Genomic DNA, 27,261 nt, shown 5'->3' on the forward strand with positions numbered 1-27,261 from the left:
AAGAAAACAAAGAAAGAAAGAAAGAAAGACAAAGACACAGAGAGAGAGAGAGAGAGAGAGAGAGAGAGAGAGAGAGAGAGAGAGAGAGATGTGGGCCATTCATAAGCAGCCTTCTCCTAGGGACCGTGGGCCAGCACACCTGCTACTATTCACTTCAGAGGAAATAGACACTCTGTGGAAGAGAGAGGCGCTTGGCCCCGGGACAAACCAGCCGCAGCGCCAAATTAGAAACAGGAAAGGCTGTGGGTAAGGCTCCGATTAAAAACGCACTCCCCACATGGACTCAATATACTGCAGCCCTGATCCCACTCTGGAAACCGAAAACCCAAGAGCACTATTTTATGTCCCAGTCAACAGAACGCCCGCTGTATGCACAGTGACAGCTCACAGAGTTACTCCAGTCCAAAGTCAACCCCCCGATTGTTGGTAAACTCTGTCTCTTGAATGCTTCTCTTCTTAATGAGGAAGGGGTTAAGAGAATATTGTGTTTATTTGTACTGCGGTCTGGGCTGGGGAACGATTCGTCGTTTCAAAAAAAGATCAGAAATATCGCTGACATGCGCTGTATTCAGTTGGGACTGTGAATGATGGAAGAGATGCTCTAGCATCTGTGGTTTCAAAGGCTGTGTACTGTATGTGTATTGTGCACAATAATATTTGGGTGTGCGTGCGTGTTTGTATGTGGGTGTGTTTGTGTGTGAGTGTGTGTGTGTATGTATTTGTGTGTGTGTGTATGCATGCACTTGGTTATCTGTCCTGTTGTTTATCTGTCCAGTGTCTGTCTGTGATCAGTGGACAATCCCTCATTAGCAGAGTAGACATGCTGGGGTCAACAAACTCAGTTGATATGAAACCCCCATGCTGATGTACTCAACAGACGTGAGTATAACCAAGCTTGAGCTAACTGTACATTCATTGGATATACACTATGTATTGTATATTTCTGCTTTAAGAGGAAGAAAACACATCTCTCCTCTCCTCTCCTCTCCTCTACTTTCCTCTCCTCTCCTCTTCTCTCCTCCCGCCTCCTCTCCTCTCCTCTCCGATTCTCTCTCTCAGGCCTGTCACTGGACTATTCCATCTCTCAGCACCAATGGCGGATGGATGGGGAGAGCACTGCTCTTTGACGCAGTGTATGACACACACACACACACACACATGCGGCGCTAACTTTCCCACAGAAGACCGTTAACGCTGTCAACAGGCGGCTAGCAAGAAACTAATGATCCGGAACCAAGTAAAGGAGGAGGACTGAACCAGTGAAACTACCAAGAGGTCGGTGAACGTACCAGAAAAGGAAATTAGCATTGATATATGCCCGCTGCCTTCCTCCGTTGACCTTTCACCTCTAACGGTTTTCTCTTCTGCTGACGGGAGCGGTCAGGCATTTCCTGCCAGCTTATGAACATACTCGCTCAATTTGGAGAAGAGAGAGGAGGAGGAGGAGGAGGAGAAAAAAAAGGCTGGTTGTGAGGAAAAACAACATTACCTCTCACAGTCCAGGATCAGGGGAAAAAGTATGCACTCATTCTCATACGATATTTCCATTGCTCATGGGTCCGTCCAAGTAGTGCGTTTCCCTCAATCTATCATTTTCACTGCGGTCACAAGTTGTAGAAAGCCTACAGTAATTATTCCTACAGATATTGAGGACATCTAGTGAGGTCTTATCCTGTATGCCTGAACCTGAAAGCAGAAGACCTGCTCCCTATGGTCAAGTTGTGGACAGGTGAATCAACAGAGTGATTACCTTCCTTTCTCTCTCATAATTGAAAACACAGACATGGCATACATCTACATCAGGTTATATCCTATTTGCATGGTATATTTGAGAGAGAGAGAGAGAGAGAGAGAGAGAGAGAGAGAGAGAGAGAGAGAGAGAGAGAGAGAGAGAGAGAGAGAAAGACAGAGAAAGATAGAGAGTAAGAAACACAGAGAGAGGTAGAGAGAGGTAACTGACCCTGGAACAGCCCTCATGTTCCTCCCACACTGCACTCCACCTTTCTATCCTTCTGTCCTGTTTGATCTGCCTCTTTCTCTTCCTCAGCCTTGCCTCATGGAAGAGGTCATCACTGTAGCCATGAAGGGCTGCATTCACCCTGGGCCTACCGACTGATCTCTGGGCCAGACACACTGATGCGCGCACACACACGCACGCACACACACACTCACACAAAAAACACACACACACACACACACAATTACACTTGCCAGATGGGGGAGTGTGCTCAGTGCGACTCCAGGAGGAAAACCTGCCATGACATCACCCAGGGGACCGCAGGTGCAGGGCCGGGACAGGAAGTGAGTCACAGGAAGTGCAGTGAGGCAGACTTTGCCGCGCCACTGACAGACAGGCTTTGGGAGAGCGGGGTGAAGAAGTGTGTGTTACACCTCAAAGCAGAGTAGCCAGGGGCCCCCAGGTCTGGAACCTGCTCCTTATATAAACAAGGCTCTCTCATCTCGTTCCACGGGCAGGTTTACGACTTAGAACCTGCTTTGAGAAAGAGGTGTTAAAGCTACTTCTTATGTGTTTTTTAGAAACACAAAGTAGAATTTGTCAGATGATGTACTTGTCTTATGCTGTGCTAGTCACCTCAACGCATGGTCGTATTTGAACTCATTCCGGATAGGCATCTGCTAAGTGTATAAGCCAAGCTACTTGCAGACTGTTTGTGTTTTTTGACCGGTGAAATTAATTCATGATACAGTAGGTGCCATAGGCGTACGTGCCGGATGAACAAAACACACGTTAAACATTTGAATCCCGTGGCATCTCTCCAGCCCCCTGCGCGAGGTGTGACAAAATCCCCCCACCCCCCCGTAATGAATCCCAGAGACTCACACAGACCTGGATGGATGGAACGGCGTGTCCTTGACCGCGGCGGCCTGGTGGTTTATACAAAGCTTATTACGCTAATGAGAAAAGTGTGGGGAGTGGATTTCACCAATACCACCCAGGGAAACAGAACCCGTTCGCCCTTGTTCCCCCTGCGCTCAGCATCTGGATGGAGCCTCCTGGTAATCTGCTCTAAGCACTGAGGTTCAGGACCAGATTTTTCTCGTAGACCACCGGCTGCGGGGCCCAGCAAACCTCCACAACAGGTCCCTTTCAAGTTAGTCAAACTCTGTTTGAGAGGTTTGGAATTTCAACGGGTGGGCATGACCGTTTGGCTGCGTTCTGGTTCGATTGGAAGTTCGAATGTTGTTTAATATTGAACATATGATGCCCACTGGGCGGATGGTTCAGGGGGTGAGATTGGGGTGAGTTACGAAGAGAAGTTGAGAAGTAGCTATTTGAATGCAGACTACTGCATCTGTTCCTGTCTGTGGATGAGGGCTCACACATGACGAGATCAGAGATCAGCTTTGTTGTAGGAGACGGGTTGTTGCCATCTACTGGCTGAACCCAGATGATAAAGGCCACATACTCATCAAAAGATATAACCAGCTCACACACCTCTATGGGAAATAAATGAGGACTCCAAGTAATGTGTTTGTGCTAAAAGTTGGTTATGGTTTTGCAATGGCATGTACAGTAACGAAAGTACAATCATGATCAGAGCAATCATCTCTGGTGATGAGCCTTAGACAACTACAGGCCATCAAATCCCTCAGCCAAGTTCTCTCAGAGTGGTTTTTGACCTGTGCTACCGAATAAGAACATCAGTGATATATGGGGTTGATGTGTGGAGTATATGTGTGGTACGGTGAGATTTACAGTGCTTCGGATTGACATTTATCAACCTGGCATGCTGGGGGATGTCATGTACTCTCTCTAAGTGATCTCTCCACTTCCTGTTACAAAGATGGAGGACGCACCCATAACCACATTCCCCTTTCAAGCTCTGGGTAGGATTTTCCCAATAGGCACAGATCTAGGATCAGCTTATCTTCCACACATCCTAACCTAAACCAATCAGACGGGGAAACACACAACTGACCTTAGATCAGTGTGTAGGGGCAACTTTGTCCTACTCTCTGCTAAAGAAGCCCATATGTGGTCCATATGGATCTCCTTCCTGCCAACCCCCCCTTCTCTCTATCTCTCTCTCTCTCTCTCTCTGGAAAAAAGGCTGGTCAAAGAGAGATCCTCAAATCCATACCAGTCCTTGACAATGTTTATTTGTGACAGTCTTTTGTACATGTATTTCCTTTAGTGTACCTACCTCAAGGGAATCTTCTTGAACACACTTGTCAACAGCAAGAGACAAAGCCTGAATGCACAGTTCATTAAGCCTGAATTAACATGTAATAATATGTCACTTGTTAATAAGTTACTTACCATAAATATGTTGTATTTCATTATGTGTTACTGTCCATGTCTTTGGTCACATTGCAAAGGATTTACACACTAGAAAGAAACGCACAAATAGTGCATAAACGTGTCAGTGTCAGAGCTGTTTGTGTAACAACGTTCTGCTTTCAGACATCAAATCCATGAGGAGCCTGGAGCAGGACGTCTAGGTTCACACCATGAGCCACTTCACAAGTGAGCAGATTGATGACCAATGATGCAATAAACCCCTTTTTAAGTTGTGTGTGGATGTGAATATCCCGAAAATGTGTCACAAACCCACATCCCCCCCCCCCCATTAAACAGTCACAGAGCAATTATCATGAGACACTTCTCTTATTCATCATTTCCTGGTCCATCGTGGCCTCACGTCCATCCTCCTGGATACAGTACTTAACCAGTATCGTTATAATGAAGGCCATTTTATTTATTACTATGAACTGAGGCACACAGGACCATATATCATATTGTATTGTCTCTACTGTGTCTACTTGATTGTCCCTTGTGTAACGTCTGTATTGTCTGTGCTGTACCTTGGGAGGGGTAATGGTTTTCTTTCTGTGTGTATACGGGAGACTGTGGAAAAGAATTGTCTTTGTGGACAAAATAAGCTCTTCTATTCTATTGTCCCCCTTGTTCTCAGCAGTAACATACTGTAAGAGAGAGGGCCCATATAACAGTGTGGTGGAGCTTCACTGCTGCCCTACCATGAGAAGGCCACAACGCCCTTCTCTCCCTCCCCTCCACCCTAAGCCAGAGGTAATGACTCCAGCATGTCACTCCAGGCTAGCTCCACTGTGATTGCATGGATGATTAGCTCTTACAGTAATGGCAGTAGCAGAGGATATTTCAGGAACAAGTTAGCGATAGCTGTTAATAACACAACTCAGAGTAATTTCCTACAAACCCCATAATACACACAGACACATTCATGACTGTGGATACTAGCACCCACACAAACACACGCACACCCACACACATATACACACACACACACACACACACACACATATACACTCAGATATACACACACACACATACACGCACGCACGCACGCACACACACATACACGCACGCACACACACAAACACACCCACACACACAAACATACACATACACGCACAGACAAACACACACCCACTCGAGCAAGCGCACTCGTGCAGACAGACACAAATAATGGAATAAGAGACTGTATAAGATTGAGTACTATCATCTCTCTGTCATTCTGGAAAAGTAATTTCCATAGTTTTCTGCTCCTGAAACTGTGGACAGGGGTCTGTTTGATGTGTTTAGAGCTGCAGCACAGATGCTACAGTTTCAGCTATGCTGAACGTCATCTCACTGACGGTTCTCGGAAAACAGAAAAAACACGATGTGCACCACCTCTAAAATTAGTGTGTGCGGCACATGAGAAAAAAAAAAGAATGAAAAAAAAGGACTCACAAGTCACCGCTGTTCCTTCCCGCATCTCTGCGTTTTTGCGTCCCGCCCTGGCACGGGGCCGGCCTAGATCTCCCATAGCGACGGGGCTCTTCGCTTCGATCAAAGGTGCACGGCACGCCGCATACTTTCCAAATACGGACTGCCAGAAATCTGGAAATCTGATTTTATAACCCTTATGATTTTGGTTGTTGGAGCTCCAGATACTTCTGGTGTGGTTTGCACAGAGCAAAACGAATGGGGCCTGCCACGCTAGTGAGGGCCGCCTCGAACCCTCTCGATGTTATGCTCATCAGTACTGCGGCTGCTCTGTTGTGTGTTTGTGTGTAAACAAAGAGAGTGGAGCACACCTTTAACTTGTTTACCAGATGCTCGGCGAAGGAAGGGGAAAAAGTCGGCTAGGAACTTGGAAAATGATTTTGTTGTTGTAGTCTGTTTGGCAGGTGGAAATGTAAAGGAACACTGTAAACCAAGCATATCTCACACTTGTTTCGCTGTTTTAACAAAACCACATGGAAAAGGGGGGCAACATCTCAGCTCACATTGTAGGACATTGTAGACCGGACATTGGCTCATCATGTCATATCCTGACAGCTTATCTTGACGGGATGTGCCTGATAGTCAGTCCGCAGTGGTACTGTGATAATAGGTCCTTATGACTTTAACCCCTGACCTTGGCCTCTGAGTGAAATGTTTACAATTGGTCCCTGAGGAGCTGTCTGATACTAACCTGCCCCTAAAGTGAGACCCCCTGAGGGGTGAGAAACACTGGCTAACTCAGAGTACCGGAACCAAGTTCAGTTGGATAACGGGGGCAGGGGGGGGGGGGGGGGCAACATTCAGGAGCACTACCCACGTGTAACCCACCCTGGGAGCAGTATTTCCACACAACCCAATGAAAGGTTTATGGACTTTAGCTATAAAGGCAAACCACTAAATCTAACACTTTTTTAACACATGCATTCTCCCCCCCCCCCCCCTCTCTTTCCCCAACCTAATACTCTTGGCAGAGACTTTTTTTGGTAAAGTTTTTACGGTTCGACATTTAGTTGATTTTTATCAAATGTTCATTAACTTCTGCCAGGGAAGTGACTTCCTCCTGAAGTCCATTAAACTGGGGTTGGGTGTGTAGACAGACGGTGCTACTGGCACTGCAATAGGAGACCATGTGCTGGGCTGTGGTATGGTAGGGACTACGCTGAGGGAATGGACACCAGATGGGAACTGCGGGGGGAGCGGATGCAAGGTAAAATAAAATAACACGTGCATGGGGGTTGAATCTGATGTGGTGGGGGATTGTTCTGGCACAAAATGGCGGCTCGCATTGCATCACCCAGGTGGGTGCTACGTGGTTGGTGGATGAGATTAGCTATTAGGTCTCCTGCCATTACGCAACCAGGTCTATCTCAACACACAACAATGGTAACACAGTGCCAAATGAATGAGGCGCATTATCTTTTAGAGACATATTGATTCGTTTCAATGTTTCTACTGTCAGTGATTGGATATATACGCTTTCAGCTGCTGCTCAATAATTGATTTACTGTACATGAGTAAAAAGCATATCTTTGCTCAATGAATCCTGATTTTCTGAGAGAGAGAGAAAGAGAGGGAGAGAGAGAGACAAAAGCCCACCAGACAATCTTTGTATAGCTGATTGAAAAAACAACTATGTTGGTTTTCTCTGCAAGCGTATGCATGTGTCGGAGATTGAAACCAACATTCCATGGTTCAAATGTGCACTCGTATAAAAAAAAATAAAAAAAACACATTCTATTTAGGGCATTCTGAGCTGCCTCGTGTTCCCTCCAAACCCTTTCTAATGCTAACACAGCAGAAAACCAGTCAGTCAAACTCTCCCTCTTTTTCTCTCCCCCTCTCATTATCTTATCCGCCATTGTGGCTACAGTATATATTTCATCTGTCTCTTTTTGGACTTTTCTGAGTCACTGCATTTAATGATGATGATTGTGTTATTTCCCCCGAGAACAATACCGTAATAAGGTGTTCATTCAGAAGTACATGCCTGGACTGTATCAGCAGACATACAATATGTTCTGTTTTTGACAGTCATCTAGTGCCTCTGCCACTTTGAATAAAACATGAGCAATAATCTCGGCTGCTTGTCAGTGTGTGGTATTGTTTGTGTCATTTGTTCGTTCTCTCCTCACACATATCTTCTCTGACCCCCCCCCCCCCCCCCCCCTATAACGATTACCATGAGGGTTTTCCCTCGGGGGCCAGAGACACAACAGAAGATCATGACTCAGAGATGACAAAGGAAGGCAGCCAAACACAGACGCGAGATCAGGATATGTCTGAGCATGTGCAGTATAGGGCAGGTACAGGTGTTTTTGTTTGTCTTTATTAATTAAAGCGGCTCGTAGACCTCATCTCACGCTGAGGGCCTGTTGGTGTGTCTGACTGCTCGCAGCCTGTCCCGTCTCAGATCGCACAGTAAACAAACTCGGAGCACTCGGAGTACCTTCAGTTCCCCGCGACGCTGAAGCAACTCACAGGTTTTTTGTGTGTTTTTTTCTCTTTTTTCTCTCTCTCTCTATATACCTTGAGAAAGAAGCGACATTCCCATGGGGTTAACTTTTAAAGGAGACTTCCCAGGGATCCTTGCAACGACATGCCATGGAGGAAAACATCATGGTGTTTTCCTAAATGTCCCAGGGGACGCTGTAACATCTATACTCATGTAGCTGGCCAGTACCCTCCAGTGACCTAACACCCTACTCAATCCATTACACCACTCGTACACTGCCCCAGTGGTGTGGGGTTCTTTTACAAACACAGCCATCTCAAGGTCTCAAGTTATGTTTATCGTAGGTATAAATTGTTTCTATTTGCAATCAATGTTAGACCGTTAGTTTCAAGCAATGTGGTTTTTTTCTCAAGCTGATATATGCTGGAGTCTGTGTATGCAAACTAAGAATCAGTTGTACTTTTTGACCAGCTTAGCCTGCATAAACACTCACTGCTCAATCGGCTATAGGTGATTTTGGACAATTGGAGGAACCATGTGTTTTCTCACGATAAATACACATTATTTATTTACAAATAAAGTGGTTATAATAGAAATAAATACAAAATAAAAATCTGAGCATTATACTTCATGTGGTATTGCACCCATTTCGAAATGTACATCAGGAATACATTTTCAAAACCAGTAAAGGAATATTCCTCTGATTAAAATATTTATTTTTCCCAACTTTACGTAGACATAAATATATTCATATATAGTTTTTTTTTCTTCTTTCAAAATAGCTCTGTGTGTGTGTCTTTCTTTCATATAAATAAACGTCTTCATTGGGAAACCGGGTGTCCATAACCTCTTTCTCTCAGTCTCTCTTTCCCCCCCCCTCTCTCTCTCCCCATCTCTCTCTCACCGGCAGCCACAGCCCTCCACCACCATGTCCTGGTAGTTTTTCAGGATGACCTTTTCGTATTCGTCCAGGTATAGCAGAGAGATGGGGCTGAGCTCTGTGGGTACGCAGCAGGCCCGGGGGATGTTGGAGTTGACCGAGTTGACCAGCGTCTGGACGATGGCGTGATTGGTGGAGTTGAGGTGGTCAGCCAGGGGGAAGGGACACTCCCCGTGGCAGTAGAAGGCGTTGTAGCCAGGGGGCGCCACTATCCACTCGTTCCAACCCACGTCGCTAAAGTCCACGTAAAGGTGGTGTCTCTTACAGCTGGCCTTGTGCTGGTGCTTCCTGCGCTGTTTGCGGGGGGCGGCCTGGCGTTTCTCCCGCGTGTGTAAGACTGCGTCCCCCCGCCCGTCGTGACCGTACGTCACCAGCAGGGGGCGAGCCTGGGGCCATGAGTCCTGGTCCTCGTGCAAGGACCGGCTCACCCTAACGTGCCGGCTATTTCTCCGGGCCTCACCCCTCTCACCCTGCTCCACCTCCTCTGGGTGGAGCACCTCCACCTGGAAACCGTGGTTGTGGCGCCCCCCCGAGGCCCACTGGGACACTGCGGGGCTGACATCGAAGCTCTCCCAGCGACTAAGGGAGTCCTGCACCAGCCGTGTGTCCAGGAGGCGAGTCAGGGGTTCCTCGTGGGGCAACGCAGGGGATCCAAACACCTCGTAAACGTTGATGCGATGGACACCACCACTACCACCACTGTTACTGGTGCTGCTGGAGTTATTGGGGGGGGGCGCGGCAGCCCCCATGACCTGGTCCCTGAAGATCCTGAGCTCTGCAGAGGTGATGAGCTCTTCTCCAGGGATGGAGGTGAGGTTGAAGAAGAACTGCTGTGTGGTTTTACCCTTCAGACTGGCCAGGGCCTCCATGGATTCTACAGGAGACAGCATACAGAAGAGACATGGTAAGTGGGTGATGTGGTTATAAAACGACTAAAGCTAAGAGCGGAATATTTGGACATATGGGGGGAAAGGCAGAAACATATGATCATTGACTGGCGAGATTTATTGGTGATGTTGTCGCTAACGAGGATGTTCTTTCGGCAGCTCACTACAAGTTACTGCTCACTACAAGTTATCCCCCCCCCACACACACACCCCACCCACTAGAGCCAGTCATAAACCATGGCTACTGTGAGTGAATGTTAGTCATTGCCACACATATGCTAATGATCAATGGCTTCATTAGTGGTGCCACATTTATAAATTCCACCCGATGAAATGTCATGGGATCAAAGCAGTGTGTTTCCATATATCGATAAGATCAAGCAGACAAACACTGATAGCGTCACCCCATGGTGCATGCCATAGTCCACTAAATGCCATGGAGAGTATTTGCCCTTTACGGTTCGGCTTTACCAGCCAGTTCCACTGTTATTTTATGTGTGGAAAAAGACATCGATCAAAGCTTAGCTGTGTGACACGCAGCCAATGGGGAAGTAGCTTTTGTAGCTGTCTTAAAGCAAACCAGTTTATACCTCTTTGCATAACTGGCATGTACAACTCTATTAGCGTGGAAAACAAATGTCAATCATATCTATCAAAACTGCTTCTTTTTTTTTTTTCGTAGTCAAACTTTGAACTTTTACCTTTATGTATTTCATAGATTATACAAACACATGATTTTTATCTGTTGGTGTGGTAAAATAAACACCCAACTTTGAACTCAGAAGCTTTTTCAAAGGAGCCATTTAGGAAATTCCATCCTCTCATCCTAAATCTCCCTCTAGAAGCACAAAGACCTCAATTAGGCCTATCACTCCTTATTTGATGTGGGAAAACCCCTTCTCTCTCGTTCCCTATCCTCAGTCCTGAATCTCTCTCTCTACTCAGTCCCAAATCCCCTCCCTGTCTCTTTCTCTCTCTCCTCTGTCCCAAATCCCTTTCTCATCTCCCCTTCTCCGTCTTTCTTTCCTCAGCTCCAAATCCCTTCCCTCTCTCTCTCTCCCCCTCTCTCTGTCCCAGTCTCTCTCTCTCTCTGTCCCAGTCTCTCTGTCCCAGTCTCTCTCTCTCTAGATCCAAATCCCTTTGCGAGGGAACTGCTGTGTGAACATGTCGAGGCTTGTCTAAAACTTGTGAACCACAGATATGAGTGTATCAACATTCCTAATTTCTTTTCGTGCCGTGTGCCAAAACAAAAGATAACGGCTAATGTTAGGTCATTCATCTTAGCCCCCGTCTCTGGTAGCCTGTCCCTCTGTTATGGTGGAAATGTTCTGTTTGGCAATGGAAATTTGTTATTTTTGAAAAGCGATATCAGAGAGACTAATTATCCCACTGAAATTAATGTCTGCCAACAGATGTGACGAAAGGATTGGGGCTTCAGGCTTTGGCATGCAGGTTAACATGTGTAGTTACATGCTTAGAACATGTCCATGTACATGTACCCCATACCCATGTCCCCTCTGTCCTAGGAGGTATCATAGCCATGCTACTTTGGACCAGAGGAGATAGGGTAAACACAAACAGAAACACAGAAATCTGAACAAATCCCTAAAAAATAGCTGAGTGTGTGTGTGTGTGTGTGTGTGTGTTTTTATACCGGTGTTTTACAGAAATGGACTCCAGAGTAGTCACCCTGCCTGTGTTGTTTGTAATGTGTCAGTGTATCCACTGGGTGTCATCCACTCTAAGCCCTCTGGAGAACACCCAACCACCCCAGTGAGTCACTCTGTGGAAACTTCCCCAGTGAAACACTTAAGGGTCTGTGTGTAAAAGCCAATGGACCCAGCGGGCCTATATAGTAAGCTACAGGAGCTAGCACAAACTAATATGCGGGCTGTAGAAGTTCCAAAGACACGAACAATCAAATACATATGAGTGTAGGAACTGTATGAAGGGTTATTGGTTTCCATATTAGTTCTAAATTGCATATTGGTTTTGTGAAATGTAGGTTGTGTTCCTCGTCACACATTAGAGGATTCAACATAATTGGGCCACTGTGCACCTCCCTGTCCTTTACACTCACTACAACACAATCAATCATATTGCCATTTGACATTAGATTAAGCATAATGTAGGCTTCATGTTATTTTGGATAATCCTCTGACAATACCCAGTATATGAGTGTCATATAATCTCATCAGCTCATTCTATTTAGTGCTGTAGGCTTTTACTGAAACCATCATCTGGACTACATGTGTTTGTTGGATATGAAAGGCTGGGGGACATTTCACAGCCAGCGCATATGTAAGTATAAATGAAGTATGCGATTATAGCGTTCTATTATTGGAAGGGCGATTGGGCCGCATAACGCGCACCACAACATGAATTCAGAACCGCTGTAAATGATTCAGAACTCAATCAGACACGTGGACTCTGTCATAACGTGTGTGTTAGAATAATGTCATGTCGTGTGTTATTAAAGTTGCAAGGCGATGACTACCACCTGCGCGCACGCACGCTTCCCTTTATCCTGCTCTTGTGGTGCGTGTCTGGAAAAACTGTTTTCAGAGGCCACGTAAACACCATAAATTATTAAGAAACAAATTACCCATGGGATAACATCGCCCATGATGTTCTGATGCTGGTTATAGCTCACCCAATGGAATGTAACGGTTGCATCACAAGTTACCACAACGTTTCAGGATCAGTCTAGTAGCCCACTGAACTATACGTTGCGCATCAATTATTTCTCAGCCACCGGACCCTGACAATTAGTTGTCTATAAATTGCTTTACACGTGAAATTCCCGTATGAAGGGGGTGTAGTCTATACGGTGTCACGTATACTCAGAAATGAGTAGGCCTGTCATAAAACTGTAATGGCTCTGAAATTCGTATTCACGCTGACTCATGTTTAAATATAGGCTTGGGTTGTCTGAGAGAGAGAGCTGATGTGCTCTCCTCTTCCCCACCTGACAGCTAAAGTATGTCACTAATACATACCTTCATGGTGAAAACTTCTAATCGTGTTGGCCTTGCTGGCGGCTCTCTCTGCGTGTTTCCCCATGTTCCTGGGCCGTTTAGTGCTGTGGTCTCCGTTCACTGAATGCATATGGTACAGATCCACCATGTACTGCGGCACCACGGCCAGCTTGCTCGGGTTCGGCCTCCGCTTCAGTCCGAACATGTTGAGGAGCCGAAGCTCAAATTCGTTTAGAAAGTTCTCCGACTGCTCCGGGGTCTGTTTCCCAGATTCACTGTACTTCCTCCGGCCGACCTCGGGGATAAGTCCCGCAGTTCTCCCCAGCAACACCTGAGCGAGCAGCAGTACCATGAGAGAGCGGACCACGGCGACCATGATCAGTCAGACCCTGTGAGGAGAGGAATGTCTGTCAATATACAGGCGCCGACACAGCCGCTGAGGTCTGGACGGGGAAGACATCGGGGTTCACTACAACATTTCCCCCAGCTGCGTCTTTCTTCCATACAATAGAAATTATTAAAGACAAGCAGGTTAAAAGGGAGCCACCTCACTTTGAAGTAAAGAACAAAAGGGTTGGGAATAACATCCCCGCCGGCTATAGGCTACTAACTGAAAGAGGAGATTGATCTTAACACATTACACAGGCAAAACTAAAACACGAAACATATCAAGGTGAGGAAGTTATGAAAGAGACTTGTCAAACAAAAAAAGGGGATGGGACAGGAAAGAAGAAAATCAAAGAAACTGGAGGCAGAAGAGAGAGGGAGAGAGAAGACGGCAGATAAATAGTCTGCAATTAAGAGATAAGAAAGCTGTTTGGTGAGGGTATATGAAAGAAATACGTGTCCGTATAGCCTTAAGATCACACAAAGCATGAAAGAATGCAGTCATCAAAAAGGTTAGGAGAGACAGTCAAAAGAGCAGTCAGACAGTGCTACAAGCGTCTATTTTGCCGAGGCTTTGACGTCCATGTATGACTATAATCATATGGGATAGAGTTACTTCAAGAGAGTCGCAGGTGTTAGATCTAACGTGACACTGGCCAGATGTACCCTGCTCTGCGCAGAGAAGACATTAAAAACACCAACATCAAAAAGTAACCCCCCCAAGAAACTGTTTTAGTAGCCTGGGCTATGTTTTGGAATTTATGTTAACTTTTTTCAAAATCCAAAATGGAAACGCAACTTATAGGCTAATTAGATATAACAGAAAACCCTAAAACGTGACATCCGTTGTTTTCTTAAGTAGGATAAGATTTATTCTAGGCTACAATAATATTCAACATATATCTATAGTAAAAGTAGTCGCATTTATCAACTTTCCCCTGAATATGAACGTTTTCTTTTAACTTGTTTTTACCTGATGAGGAAGCGCGTCCGGTCGTCGTTCCAGCTTTGGGATCCAATAAATTCCACATTAATTCGTGTTTATTCCACGCTTTTCCTCCGCGGACGAAAGAGAGCCCTTGCACTGCACCGATCGCCTCCTCTTGCACATATTCTTAGCAGCTGCGAATCGGGCGACTTGGTCAATAAGAAAAAAATGCGTTTGTCTATGAGGAGGAAGCGGACTCGCGTAGGCAGGACCGATCTAAGTATAAAGCACCTTCGTTGGTCATCTTCAAATTCGAATTGTAGGCTACGATAAAGTTGAGTGTAGTTGGTCTTGGAGATATGGTATGTCGCTCCTTGGACCCTGTGGCTGCGAGTTGGGGAACGTCACCTCTCTCCTGTGTGCGGCACAGTGTAGCAGTTCAATTGATCGGTGCCTTCTTTTCCCCCAACGACTCCTTTTGTCGTCTAGTGATGTCACCAACGCAGGGCTGTCAATCATGTGTCCATTAAGCACCTCCTGTGCCTTCCCTAGTCCTAAACTTACAGTTGGCCACTAAACAAATGTTTTTGTTAATGCGTTTTTACATGGTTTTCGTGGTTTCTACAGGGATGTTATAGTCCTAGTAATCGAATTTTAATACATTATATTCTTAATTGTTACTTCATAATAAATGTTTGCAGGAAATGTTCTGTGATTTTTATTGAGAGCACTTTCGATATAACGCAGAAGAAGTCTGTATTATAAAGAATTTCGGTCTTTATTCCCAGTTTTAATATGATGACATTCTAGTACCAGAGCGAGTGCGCCAACGTGTGGATAGAGATAATACACAAGGCGCGCACGCAAAAACACGCACACACACACACACACACACACACACACACACACACACACGCGCACACACACACACACACACACACACACACACACACACACACACACACACACACACACACACACACACACACACACACGCACACAAATGTGTTACACATTGTATCTTTAATGTATCTTTTTTTTTTTTTGCTTTCCCATCCCTATTGCTGTGTAGATCACCACAGATCATTGATCAAGAGGTATTAATAGCTGGATTAAGGGTGTTGTACTATTGGATTAAAACTAATTGACAATGAGCTGTCAAACATGTTGCCTTTTGTAGTCAGGGGGGGATTAGGGGATAGTGACCGTCCTCCAACAGGGACCTGTGAAGTGCAACATGGCTTCATTGTAGTGTACTGAGAATCACTTTTATTGATGTTCTCCATGGGGTTCTCAACTGGTCAGAGTATTTGGTTTCATTTTCATTTTCATTGTATTATCACATTTCAAAGAAGCGGCCACATTTCTGAGAGTAAATATTGGCAGTTGGTACTAACCTCCCCGCCTGTGGCACAAGCACGTCAGGATAGGACAGGGGGAAGAGAGTCTGAGGTCTATTGTTATTGGGTATATACAGTACAACCCTGTAGGGTTTAGTCAACAGCTCTGATGTAGGAGGGATCTCCATATGAAAAGCCCTCATTGATTCCAGGTAGTTATCACCATTAAGTGATGATAGCAGGGCATGAGGCTGTGTTTTGGCCAAAGCAACAGACCTGTTTTGTTGGGAGAGACGGCAATAGATTAAATCCCATTGAGATCAGAAGATATCTTTGTCTGGTTCCAGGACAATAACATTTTATGAGGGATAATCCCGGATCATCTACTTAGCAATTAAAATACAGAAGAGCTGTGGGTGCATACCTTCACCTGAGAGACACGGTTACCTCTCTCTCTCTGTCTTCACCTCTACCTGACCACCTCCGCTCCGGCTCCCTACCTCTCCTACTCTTTCCTTACCTCTACATATGACCCTGCTTTATCTATCTATCTTTCTTCACCTCTACCTCTGACCCTGTCCTCTCTCTCTCCCTCTTTTTTTTTTTTTTTTACCTCTATCTCTAACCCTGCCCCCTCTCTCTCTCCCTTATTCTTTACCTCTATCTCTGACCCTGTCCTCTCTCTCTCTCTTTTTCTTTACCTCTATCTCTGACCCTGCTCTCTCCATCTCCCTCTTTCTTTACCTCTATTTATGACCCTGCCCTCTTCCTCCCTGCCCTCTCCCTCTCCCTCCCTTTTTCTTTACCTCTATCTCTGACCCTGTTCTCTCCCTCTCCCTCTTTCTTTACCCCTCCCTTTGACCCTGCTCTCTACCTGACACCCTTTCCCCAATACATTAGCTCATGTTTAGTTAGCGCTGGGAAATCGAACAACGAGGCCACACCAAGTGAGCCTGCACTTGTGGCAAATCCAACTGCAACCATTGCAACTATATTAATTAATTAATTAATTCATACTTGTTGCTTGGTATGTGATAACACACGCTAATGACATAATTGTTCCATACAACATATTCTCCATTGTTCTTTCTGAGTGCCACTGTTGGGTCCCTACTGTTGCCAAAACACCACTCCAGGTGAACCTAGTGCTCTAAACTCAACCCAGTAAAAGCTCTCGGCATTTAGATGCTTTAGATTGTTGGATAAAGGCCTCACACAGTAAGCTGTGAGTATCTTTAATTACCTGAGTGAGAGGATTATAGAGAGAAAGAGAGGGTTTATCTCATTCCGTGTGTGTGTGTGTGTGTGTGTGTGTGTGTGTGTGTGTTCTGGCACAGCTTGTGTCAGCCAGGCAGAGAGGAATGTGTCCACCCCCAGGCACTGCTGAGGGACTTGATCAGTGATGCCCACACTGTACTGTCGCTTCAGGAGACCACTGCACTCGCTGGGTGTTGTAGTGACTCCTAGCTTAATTAACCAGTTGATATCATTATCGTGGGAGAAAGTCATCTTCCCTGACTATCTTGAATTGTTAGGTGATCCAATTATACACTGATTGAAAAGACAACAATGTAGAGCCAACCCTGGCAGCGAAACAAGGCAGGTAGAGATAATGTGTCAGACACACGAATGAGCAACCATGGGTGATGGGCCTCCGAATTTTCACAGTTACTCACCAAGCTCCTGTTACTAGAATTCCCCCAGCGTGTGTGTGTGTGTGTGTTACATTCAAAGTCACATTTCCAAGTGGTCACATAGCTGTAGAAGGGATGTGTTGAGGACAGTAATATATCATTATGGAAACCCTGTCATTATTAGGCTACCTTTCAGTCAGGCCTTGTATGAATGTCCTAACAGTTAGGGTTAAATATTGCACAAATGTACTTGCAGGGTGAAGTAGCCCGAGGGTGCTCCAGGAGGACATTGCAGGTCTCTCTCTCTCTGCTCTGATTCCATTCCCAGAGGCCCAAGCGAACAGGCTGCTGTCAGGGTTGAGAATGGCACACATCACATTTTTCAGACGAACGGACATGTAGCCCACACCGTGAATCAACGGTTCTGGTCTGTCTGTCTGTCTGTCTGTCTGTCTGTCTGTCATGCCATTTCAATTCATTCTACCTCTGTGAACACGAAAAAGACGACACAGGGGTTAAAGTTCAGCTCTATCTGTCGCAGGCCAACTCCAGGCTTGGGGCCATGTCATCAAACAAACCAGGTTTGACCTGAGTTCATGTCAGTCTTGACATTTGGTGTGGATTGACGTGAACGTAGGTCAATTTGTCAACCTTTAAGCCAGTGGTACATGTCACATCCTTTTATAGTTTAGTGTAGATGTATTTCGCACAGATGTACCTCACAATACACATTCTTCATGAAGTTGCGTTGGACAAGTAATGTATGTAGTTACAATATAAAAGAAAAACCCTCAAAATATATGGATCAATGTTCTTATTCCATGAGAGCACAATAAGATACACATGGAAATGGTCCTTTTTTTCAAACTGAAGTAATAGTTAAACATTTCACCCTCCAGCTCTGGGGGCGAGATGAGCAAGAGATGAGTGAGTTGGCTGAGTTTCCCCCAGATGCTGAAGGAGAGAGACGAGACAAGGTTGTCCTGACTACACCAGAGAGTGCTGCCTGCTGCATGCCGCAGTGTGTACAGTGCTCGATGCTAGGGGTTGACATTGCGGTCCTCTCTCTTGTCATCATGTACATTCCAGAAGTCAGAGGGGAAACAAAGCTCTAAGATGACACTGCAGATCCTGCCATTAGCCTTTCACCTGCTGTTAACAGCTACTTGGCTGGCCAGTGGGTGCACATTCCTCCTTGCGGAGAGAGATGTATCCTTAAAACACACCAACATGGGTACATGAGATAAGACACAGGGCTAGGATTGATGGAATCCATGAGGGGATTGGTTACATGGTTCCAGTTCAGAGTTGAACGATATGAGTTGCTTTGCAACAGAAGTTTGAATGAAGTGAACTTTATCGATCAACACGTGCCTGACAGGAAAAGGGCTGCCTGGTTGCACAGAGAGTGTGCACATGGTGCATGAAAGGGGTTGTGGGGGAATGGGACACATTTCATATAGGTTTGTCCCAAAATGGAAACCCACCAAGGTCAGGGACGGCCAGCTAGAAAGCCAGAGTCAATATTTATGGATAGTGAACATGTGGCATGCTCCTCTACCCACTAATTTGGGCAACAAGTCCACCTCCAGATTATATGGCCTCTCAAAGATCACAGGAGTGGATCCAGAATGTGCCTCGGAGTTTCAAATAAAGAGATGCAGATAGGTTCCAGCGTGACATGGATTTATCTGTAATATGGTGCTTGCCTCCTTGGTACTCTAAGGTCATACGCATTTCCAACGTAGCTTAGTGTCATTGCAGTCAGTTCAGGAAAAAGTCAGTAAACTTAAGTCCTTATGCTGCATGTTCTTATTGTAACTGAATGCATGCTTGACGACATCAAGGATCAATTGAATAGTCGGTTGAAGTCAGTTACCCCTGATAAAACACAGGAGTCAAATTGTAAATTGTCAAGTTGCAGGTATAAAACATTTAACTATTGCTATTACAAACCTAGCAACAACAATGTCAATTGTATAAACACGCTCCATTTAGCAGAGTACAGATGAGAGACAGTCACTTCTTCCATTTTAGAGAGAGAGAGAGACAGACAGAGAAAGGGAGAGAGAAAGGGAGAGAGAGAGGGAGAGAGACAGAGTAAGCGAGAGAGAGAGAAAGAGAGAGAAAGAGAGAGAGAGAGAGACGTAAATACAGGGATCTGCCCTTTGAATCCAACTCCACTCATAAAGACACCACGCGTCACTCAATTATACGTCTGCATGATTAGAAGCTTGGGCTACATAAACAGCCAGCGTCAAGATTTACATTTTACCGCTTAAGCACAAGCAGCTGTTTACAGACAGGCCTGGAGGAAGAAAAACACTTAGCTAGTATCTATACATGGAGAGGCAGAGCTTTCAAAGCTTCACCCCAGCCAGGGCAGAGTGTTTTAGATTAATGGTATTTAATGTAGAGTTAAATGCCATGTGCATACAAAAACACTGCTACTGATCAACTGTATTTGAATGGAGTGTTATACTATATGTTACCGTAGCCCTATTGTTAGTTATGAATTCAGTTTATGACTGTAAGCTTATGAGGATATTAGTGTTCCTGTATTGTGTATAAAGATGTAATAAAGATTTAGATAAAGGAGCCAAAGATATGTGATGCTTTTTAATGGAAATCTCAGATGGCTTTTCAAAGTGTTCTGACCTTCACACAGAGACCATTTCCAATCTCCCTCAGTCAGAACAAGATGAGGGGGAATTTCATATATTTAATCTTCCTTGACATTAGCAACAAAAAGTAATAACTGCATCAAATGTTTTTGACTTTGACAAAACCATTTCAACTCCACAAAATTGGATTGCGTCCTTACTGAAGGGTATGTGTGACACAATTGATGTGGCTAGTGCTCTTTATGTAGGCGTACTCACAAAGGTTGATCTCAAGTGCAATGCACTGGGGATACACAAGGCTAAACATTGCATGCCAAACAGACTGCGGCTAATTCGTGCTGTGGGTCAACGTTGTTTAAAGGTAAAGGTACACAATTTATGGCATAAGCTCAGCAAACTATTCACTGTGGACCAAATAAGGAAAAGATGCGTAATTACATGTTAGCTCTTTGCCTGCACTCATAAAGACATCAAGAGTGTCCACTGGAAAAATTGTAAAATGGTTCTTCTTGGGGCCATACCCATTCTGAACACAGTAATGTTCCTTTCATTCAGTTTCTTCATCTCCCCAGCATTTAATAGATATAGTTGGTGGATATAAGTAAGTAGTTGGCACTGTCTAAATAACTGTCTAAGTAAGACAAACATTTTTTAAATAATTAGCATACAATCATTGATGAATATAATTTTACACCTTATATTGACCAAATCCATAGCCATTTGATTGAACACGCAAGATAAATAGACTGTTAGTCAACATTTAGTCAGCACTGCTCTTGGTTAGATATAGACATATGATTATACAGGCCAGTCAAAGTCAGGAATGAGGAACCACATTCATTATCACATTGACAAGTTGGGTGTCAGTCCACCCCATGAAACAGAGAAGCAGTAGCGTGGTAGGGTTACGGAGGGAGAGGTAGGCTATAGGGAGGACGTGATTGTGTTTTGGCATCCACACAGTGACATTAAAGCTGTGTGGTTTCATGATAATAATAATCTTCAGAGCAGCTGTCTAAACATTTAACTGACATCCACTCCTTGGGCATGCCATATGTATCTTTAACTTCAAGTATGTACTATCTGAGTCAAAAAATTTGCACACATTTACAGTATATTTCCATCCATGTTTCAGTCACTCTGACTTTAACCTTTATATCAAAATGTGCTCCAACAAACTTGCTGTACAGCACTGACATTGCATTTAGTTCAGCATTTCAATACATATATTTTAAATGAGTAAGTTGAGGATATTGGCCGGGTGGGTAAAGTGAAGTCAAGTACTGTAAAGTACAGTAAAGTGAAGTATTATAGTTCCACAGATGTCATGTTTTTGTTCTTGTTTCAATAAAAATAAGAGTAAAATAAATCTATAATATTTTTCAGCACTTAAGAACTTACAACAGCCAATAAAGTTAAAGAGACCCTGTTATGGTCCCTCACAATATAGGCCGTTTCCTTTACCCGTTTGTCTTAATTCATGGCAGTTTGAGTAAATATTTATGTCACTAAACTAACTCTTCTGTATACAGTAAGCCCCCCAATCTTCCCTGGAATGCAATTTAATTGGCAGTTTCCTTTGTTTATCCTATTTCACATGGTTATGGGTGCGCTTAGCGTAATGAATAATCAGGTAGATAAAACGTGGCCTTAAATTAAACCACTGTCTTTAAGGAAATCAAATGAAGATTAATACCCATGTTATGCCCATGTCTGTAATTCGTGTTCTCTCATCACATGCCAGATTACCATTATGTGCCATTTGTAATACAATAAACAAACTCCAGATGGCTTGGTTTCTCCTGGATATGTAAAGTGGAACAGCGGCTATGGGGAAAGCTAGAGAGTACAGCCATGACGTTTAAGACCGTCAGTCTAACGTAGGAACAACATGTTCCTAATGCTGTGGTAGGCGATAACCATGGCCTGAAGAGTAGTGGATATTTTTCTTTCTTGGCAGACACAAAACACTTAATTCTTATAATGTGAACCAGGGAGGGAAACAGAATTGGTTAATTAAAGACCATGATTACATTAAAGGTTTTTATATTGAAGTGAAATATGTGTTTTATCAATTACATTCAACATTCAGTAGACAGTCTCAGTTTAAACAAATACAACCATATTAAAACGTTTTGTTGTTTCTGCATTACTTTGCTCCACGCTGTTTGAATTGGACAGACTGGCAATAGAGTGTATCGTAGTAACGTAGTTTCCTTGTTCTTCACACATCTTTGACAGTGTGCAGCGAAGCAGGCAATGTAAACTACAGGCAAGAAATGAAAAGCTCAGATCTCTGGATACATCTTACTACACGCCTTGTCATTCGAAACTGTACTTTTGATCTTTTCAAATCAAACCACCCAATGCATATCGTGGCGTTTTGCCACAGCACTACTAGTTGTATCTGTAAGCTGGTCCTTTTCCAAAACACACAAAAACATACACCAGACACATAAGACGTCAACTGCTATAACTAAATACCTCTCTTTGGATGGTTATCTCACATCCGACCATGATTTATCTGTGATTATTTGGCCTCTCTGTCTTTGGTGTAGGAGACGAGGAAAAGACCACTCGCTCAGTTTATACATGGATCATTGAGGAACACTGGGCCCCTTGTCAGTGTGTCAAATTTTTACCCAAGAATGAAACATTTTATTTTCCTAACCTGGTTAAATAATCACATTACCTAAGACTTCATAAAGGGGAACAAACAGTAGCATAGAATCTTGGCTTCTTTTTATGTGCCTTGAGTGACAGATTGGCTTTCATCAAAGAGGCCAACGATGAACTTATATAGTCATTTTGCTATGCAAAGAATACTAAATTGATCCTCATATGCGGAACATCTGGTGAAAAGCAATTTCCACCCAAGTGTTTTAGTATTTCCTCCTAATTAATTTCACATGTACATGACAAGAGCGAGCGGCCTCCCAGAACCAAGGCACAAAAGCCAGCTTTGTTCCCCAGTTAGAAAAGTAATCTGTGGTTCCTCGTTAAAACACGCTCTTGCTTTGACGCTCGAATCGATGTTGAAAGCTTCATTTTGGGGGAAGAAAGTCACATCTCGCGCCTCAGTGGCACTGAGGGCCAAGGGTTTACGTTTACATTTGCTCGATCGGCGACTCGCGTAGCCAGCGGGCCATGACAGACCGGGGTGTATGGCCAAGGTGAAGGAGAACAGACCCAGAGCACACACAGGAACCGGGAGAAAAGAGAGTGCTAAGCCGTCAAGCAAAGCCACAATGCAAGAGTGTGTGTTACACACACAGTGTCAACTTCAACCACTTCTGGAGCTTCTGGATTAAAAGTAAGAAATGCTCTTCAACTATGCTCTTTAACGCTAAAGATAGCTATAGGGGTCACAGACATCTGGGCATGATGTAGTTTCAAACCTTAAAAAAACGTGTAGTCATTCCCTTTAAATCCCTCCCTTTAAATCAAACCAGATTGGTCGACATTGAAGGCAGTGTTGGCTCACCCATTATTCTGATTGAAGGTGTCAAGCCTACTGTACTGCCTGAATGGCAGGCGGGACTTTAATTCAGAGAAGAGTGATAGTAAGACTGCTGGGAGACACAACAGCCCCTGTTATTACTTGCCTAAAGTTGACAACTCACAGTTGTTCCCTGAATCCCCGGCGTCTTCGGATGAAAGTATGGCTCAATCAGATTAATCATTAAAGAACGATACGCTCACAGTCACACCACCGCCCTTGTTTTTACACAATCACACTGGGTGCCGTCAAATCGTAAGGCCTTTGTTTGGATAGGGTGTCTGGGACCACCTGGATGAATGTCACTTTTGTTTGCCAAAACCGCACATTGCTCACCTTTCTTTTACTATGGGCTTTCCCCCTCACCAGAGTCAGAGAGTCTGCTATTCATCTCCCCTGGCTCTTCATCTTCAGTGGAGAAGATGTGACGCGTCTCTACAGAAGAAACGACTGGGCAGAGGTAGTGGAGGTCTTGTCTGTACACAAATGAACAAGAATGGGAAATATTTCCCTCCACAGATGGTGAGATAAAAGCAGGTGTTTGAAGGTACAGGGAGATGGTGTGTTTAGATTGGAAGCGGTGGAAGACAGATGCTGCACGCTGTTGTTGTTACTGTAGAATAGCATGAAAACGTTCTCATCCTACCTTATCTTCGTCTCTGTGTCTGCTTGCTGTTTTCATAGATAAACTTGACTTTCAACTCAATTTGGCACCAGTGAAGTATGAAATATTGCCATTCCAATCATATTCCCTTGACTACTAGCAAAATAACATCTTTTTACAACGTTTTGCTTCCTAACATTATTTTCCTCCTAGGCCTCAGCAGTCCAAAAACAAATTATAGGTCAAACATGTTTTCTTGGGAAAGAGTCTACCTCTCTTTTCAAAGGGCCCCTAATGTCATCTCTATGTCCACTGTCATAGAATTCGGATGCACAGAAAGCTCCACGGGACTCCATAGGTATTACAGTACATAGGTTGGCCACCCTGTGTCATTGTGAGCCAAAGTCCTTTAGGAACGTCCCCCCTACTGAAGAATCCCTCTTTTCTGCTGCAGCTTCAAAGCATTTTTCCCTCAGCGGCAGAGTTACAGGCTCTTTGTGGCGTGGGTTATTTGTCAGAGGGTTTGGAGGGTGACTTGTTTCACTCTGTTCCCTGAAAAGCCCTGTGCGTGTGTGCCTGAGCAGTCTAAAGTTACAGCCAGAGCCTGAGTATTACAACCCGACGACTGACAGGAAAAATGGGGTGAGCTCCTTCGGTTCAGCTCTAACAAAAACACCAATAAGAAGGAGCAGGGAAACAACAGATTAGACTACTGATCTCAATCTGGTCTCCTTTGGTTATTGGGAAATAATAGTTCTGAAAAGGAAGTCATTTAAAAGGGCCTTTAATCAATTCTCCTTTGACGAGCGAGCGGCATGAAAGGCCAGGGAGAGAGAGAGGGGGCTCCTCGAGGTCTAAACATTATAGGCTGGTGGGTGTAGGGGAGAGATGGGCTCTAATTTGTCTTCTCGGGGTGTCCGGGCGTCTCTGGGGTACTTGATCATCACCGCAGCGGGCCTTGACGCCATGTGTGAGTGTAAATGGTTCCAAGGCTCCCTGGTGGTAAAATCACGCTGCCAGAATGACCACTAACTCCAAATGAAACACTACCCCCTTTTTAAAAGGTCCCATTCAAAACCCAGCGGTTTTTTAAAGGAGCATAAGGTAGCAATTTCCCCCAAATATGGCAAAGCCCAATAACTGTTGGGGAAACTGACACTGTGTCAGAGCAAATGAAAAGACATTTCTCCAATAAGTATGATACACCCAGGATATGACAAGAAATAGTAGTAGAAAGAATTTTAGAGAACTCTATTGACCCTACGATATGGCACATTCTATGATCTAGAATAAGGCATATTCTATGATCTACAATCATTGTAATTTGTTTTATAGCTACAGTATGAAATGTAGCCAACTCATACATAATGTATGTGTTCTGTGTGCGACTGTGCAGATTCATTTGAAAGGCAGCGCAAATCTGTCTGTTTTAAGTTAAAGAGAGGAGGAACCCTTTAATTTAAGCCCCAAAAATGAAGTCATTCATTCCCTGCTAAACTGCGCTGTGACCTGCGAGGTTAGATAAACAAGTGTCCCTTGCATTACTGTCAAAACACCATTCCCCTCGCTCTGCCGTGATGTAAACTCCCGCTCTCCAGTTACAGTTGCATTAGTGAAACACACTGAAAGAAAAGAACAAGACTACGTATTAATCACCTCCTTTTTTTGGAGGAGACAGAGGAGTGGTAAGCCTGTTTACCTGGGGCTGTTGACAAGGAGGTGTTCTGTAAGCCGAGAGATGTCCCAGAGCAGAGAAGAGGACGGGCTACAATGCTCCAGCACAGCCCAGAAGGCCTCATAAGATCCGTTACCCAGATCCCTCTCTGGGAGGAATGTGTGGAATTAGCTGGGACCAACACAGGGTTCCAACCTCACATTGGTACTTCTCCTCATCTTCATTTCTTCACCTCTTTTTTCTTTTTTAGAATAGAATATGGAGGGGACTATAATAACCTTCAGCGGCTTCAGGAGATAATGAGTGGTTCTGGATTGAGTAGAGTATAAGATAAATATAGAATATACAGTATATATACAATATATATATATATATATATAATAAACATTACATATGGATAGAGCAACAGTCAACATCGAGGGGATTGCTATATGGATTGTTTGAAAAGGTAACTATTTGGTGATGGAAGTAAAAAAGAAAAACAGCCGAAGAAAGATGAGCTGCCGTTTGGAGTGGTTGAGAATCATGCTCTGCTTATCAGTAATGTGACAGTAATTGCTCCTTGGTGCTTTGGCTGCCTGAGAGAGAGAGAGAGAGAGAGAGAGAGAGAGAGAGAGAGAGAGAGAGAGAGAGAGAGAATGAGAGAGAGAGTCCTCCGTGATGACTGAGGGCTGTAATGACTGCCAATGGAATGCCTGCACCCATAATCCCCTCTGTCACCGTCGACAGATCCTCTTGACCTCTGAACCCTTGATTTTAGGAGGGAATGACAGGAAGTGACAACTTAATAAAATTACCAGGGGGTTAGCACCTGTCTCTCCATGGTATTCGTTTGACTGCTAACATTTACTGAGCTAATAATCAGATATTCAGATTCTTCTTCATGGCTCAATCAATCGTTGTTAGCATTGTCCTACATAGGCAGACAATCAACAAGTTAGCATTGGAGCTAAATCACAGACAGTTAGCCTCACCCTACAGCTTTTGGCATTAGCATTGGAATTAACAACTAAAAGCTAAACAAAGGCAGTTGTAAACCAAAGCAACCTACAACATAACAAGTTAGCATATACTTTCCCAAGAAGCTTGTCTCAATCTCCAAGTAAACATGCTTTAACTCTTAAAGTCTCAGACACTCTCTTCTCACGAAAAATAATCTCTCTTGGCTATTTACATGGGTATTTCTGCTTTGACATGGGCAAAACAAAATGGTCTGGCACTGGCCGCTAGCGTTATCTCTCCCACATTTCAGAGATATCTGCGGAGCTGAGAGAGGGGCTGTTTGGGCGATCTACATTTCAGCAGGCAGACCAGGCCTGAAGACGTGAGCCAAACAGTGTCAGGAGTTTGTCATCGATCCCTCTGCCTTGTCATCATCCTTATCTGATCCTGTTGCATTTCTCCCTCCATGTCTTCTTGTTGCAAATGGAAACATGGAATATGTAATGTATGTAAGATGTGTCTTAAAAACTACAGATTATACAAAATTGTAGAGTTTTTCTCTATATGGATTCTCATTGTACATGCCATTGGATAAAAG

At 44.3% G+C, this 27,261-nt stretch overlaps 1 protein-coding gene across 1 annotated transcript; it reads right to left on the reverse strand.

Moving 5' to 3' along the window:
- Positions 1-8,941: 8,941 nt before the first annotated feature.
- bmp2b (bone morphogenetic protein 2b) lies at positions 8,942-14,475 on the reverse strand. Its single transcript, XM_080539848.1, has 3 exons — positions 14,391-14,475; positions 13,052-13,419; positions 8,942-10,039 (listed from the first exon to the last, which is right to left on the reverse strand). The coding sequence occupies exons 2-3, from the start codon at positions 13,404-13,406 to the stop codon at positions 9,126-9,128; spliced, it is 1,269 nt and encodes a 422-aa protein (XP_080395974.1). The 5' UTR covers positions 13,407-13,419; positions 14,391-14,475; the 3' UTR covers positions 8,942-9,125.
- Between the last annotated feature and the right edge of the window lie 12,786 nt (positions 14,476-27,261).

Source organism: Nansenia antarctica (genome assembly GCF_963989245.1).
Source record: "Nansenia antarctica genome assembly, chromosome: 1".
Lineage (NCBI taxonomy): Eukaryota > Metazoa > Chordata > Actinopteri > Argentiniformes > Microstomatidae > Nansenia > Nansenia antarctica.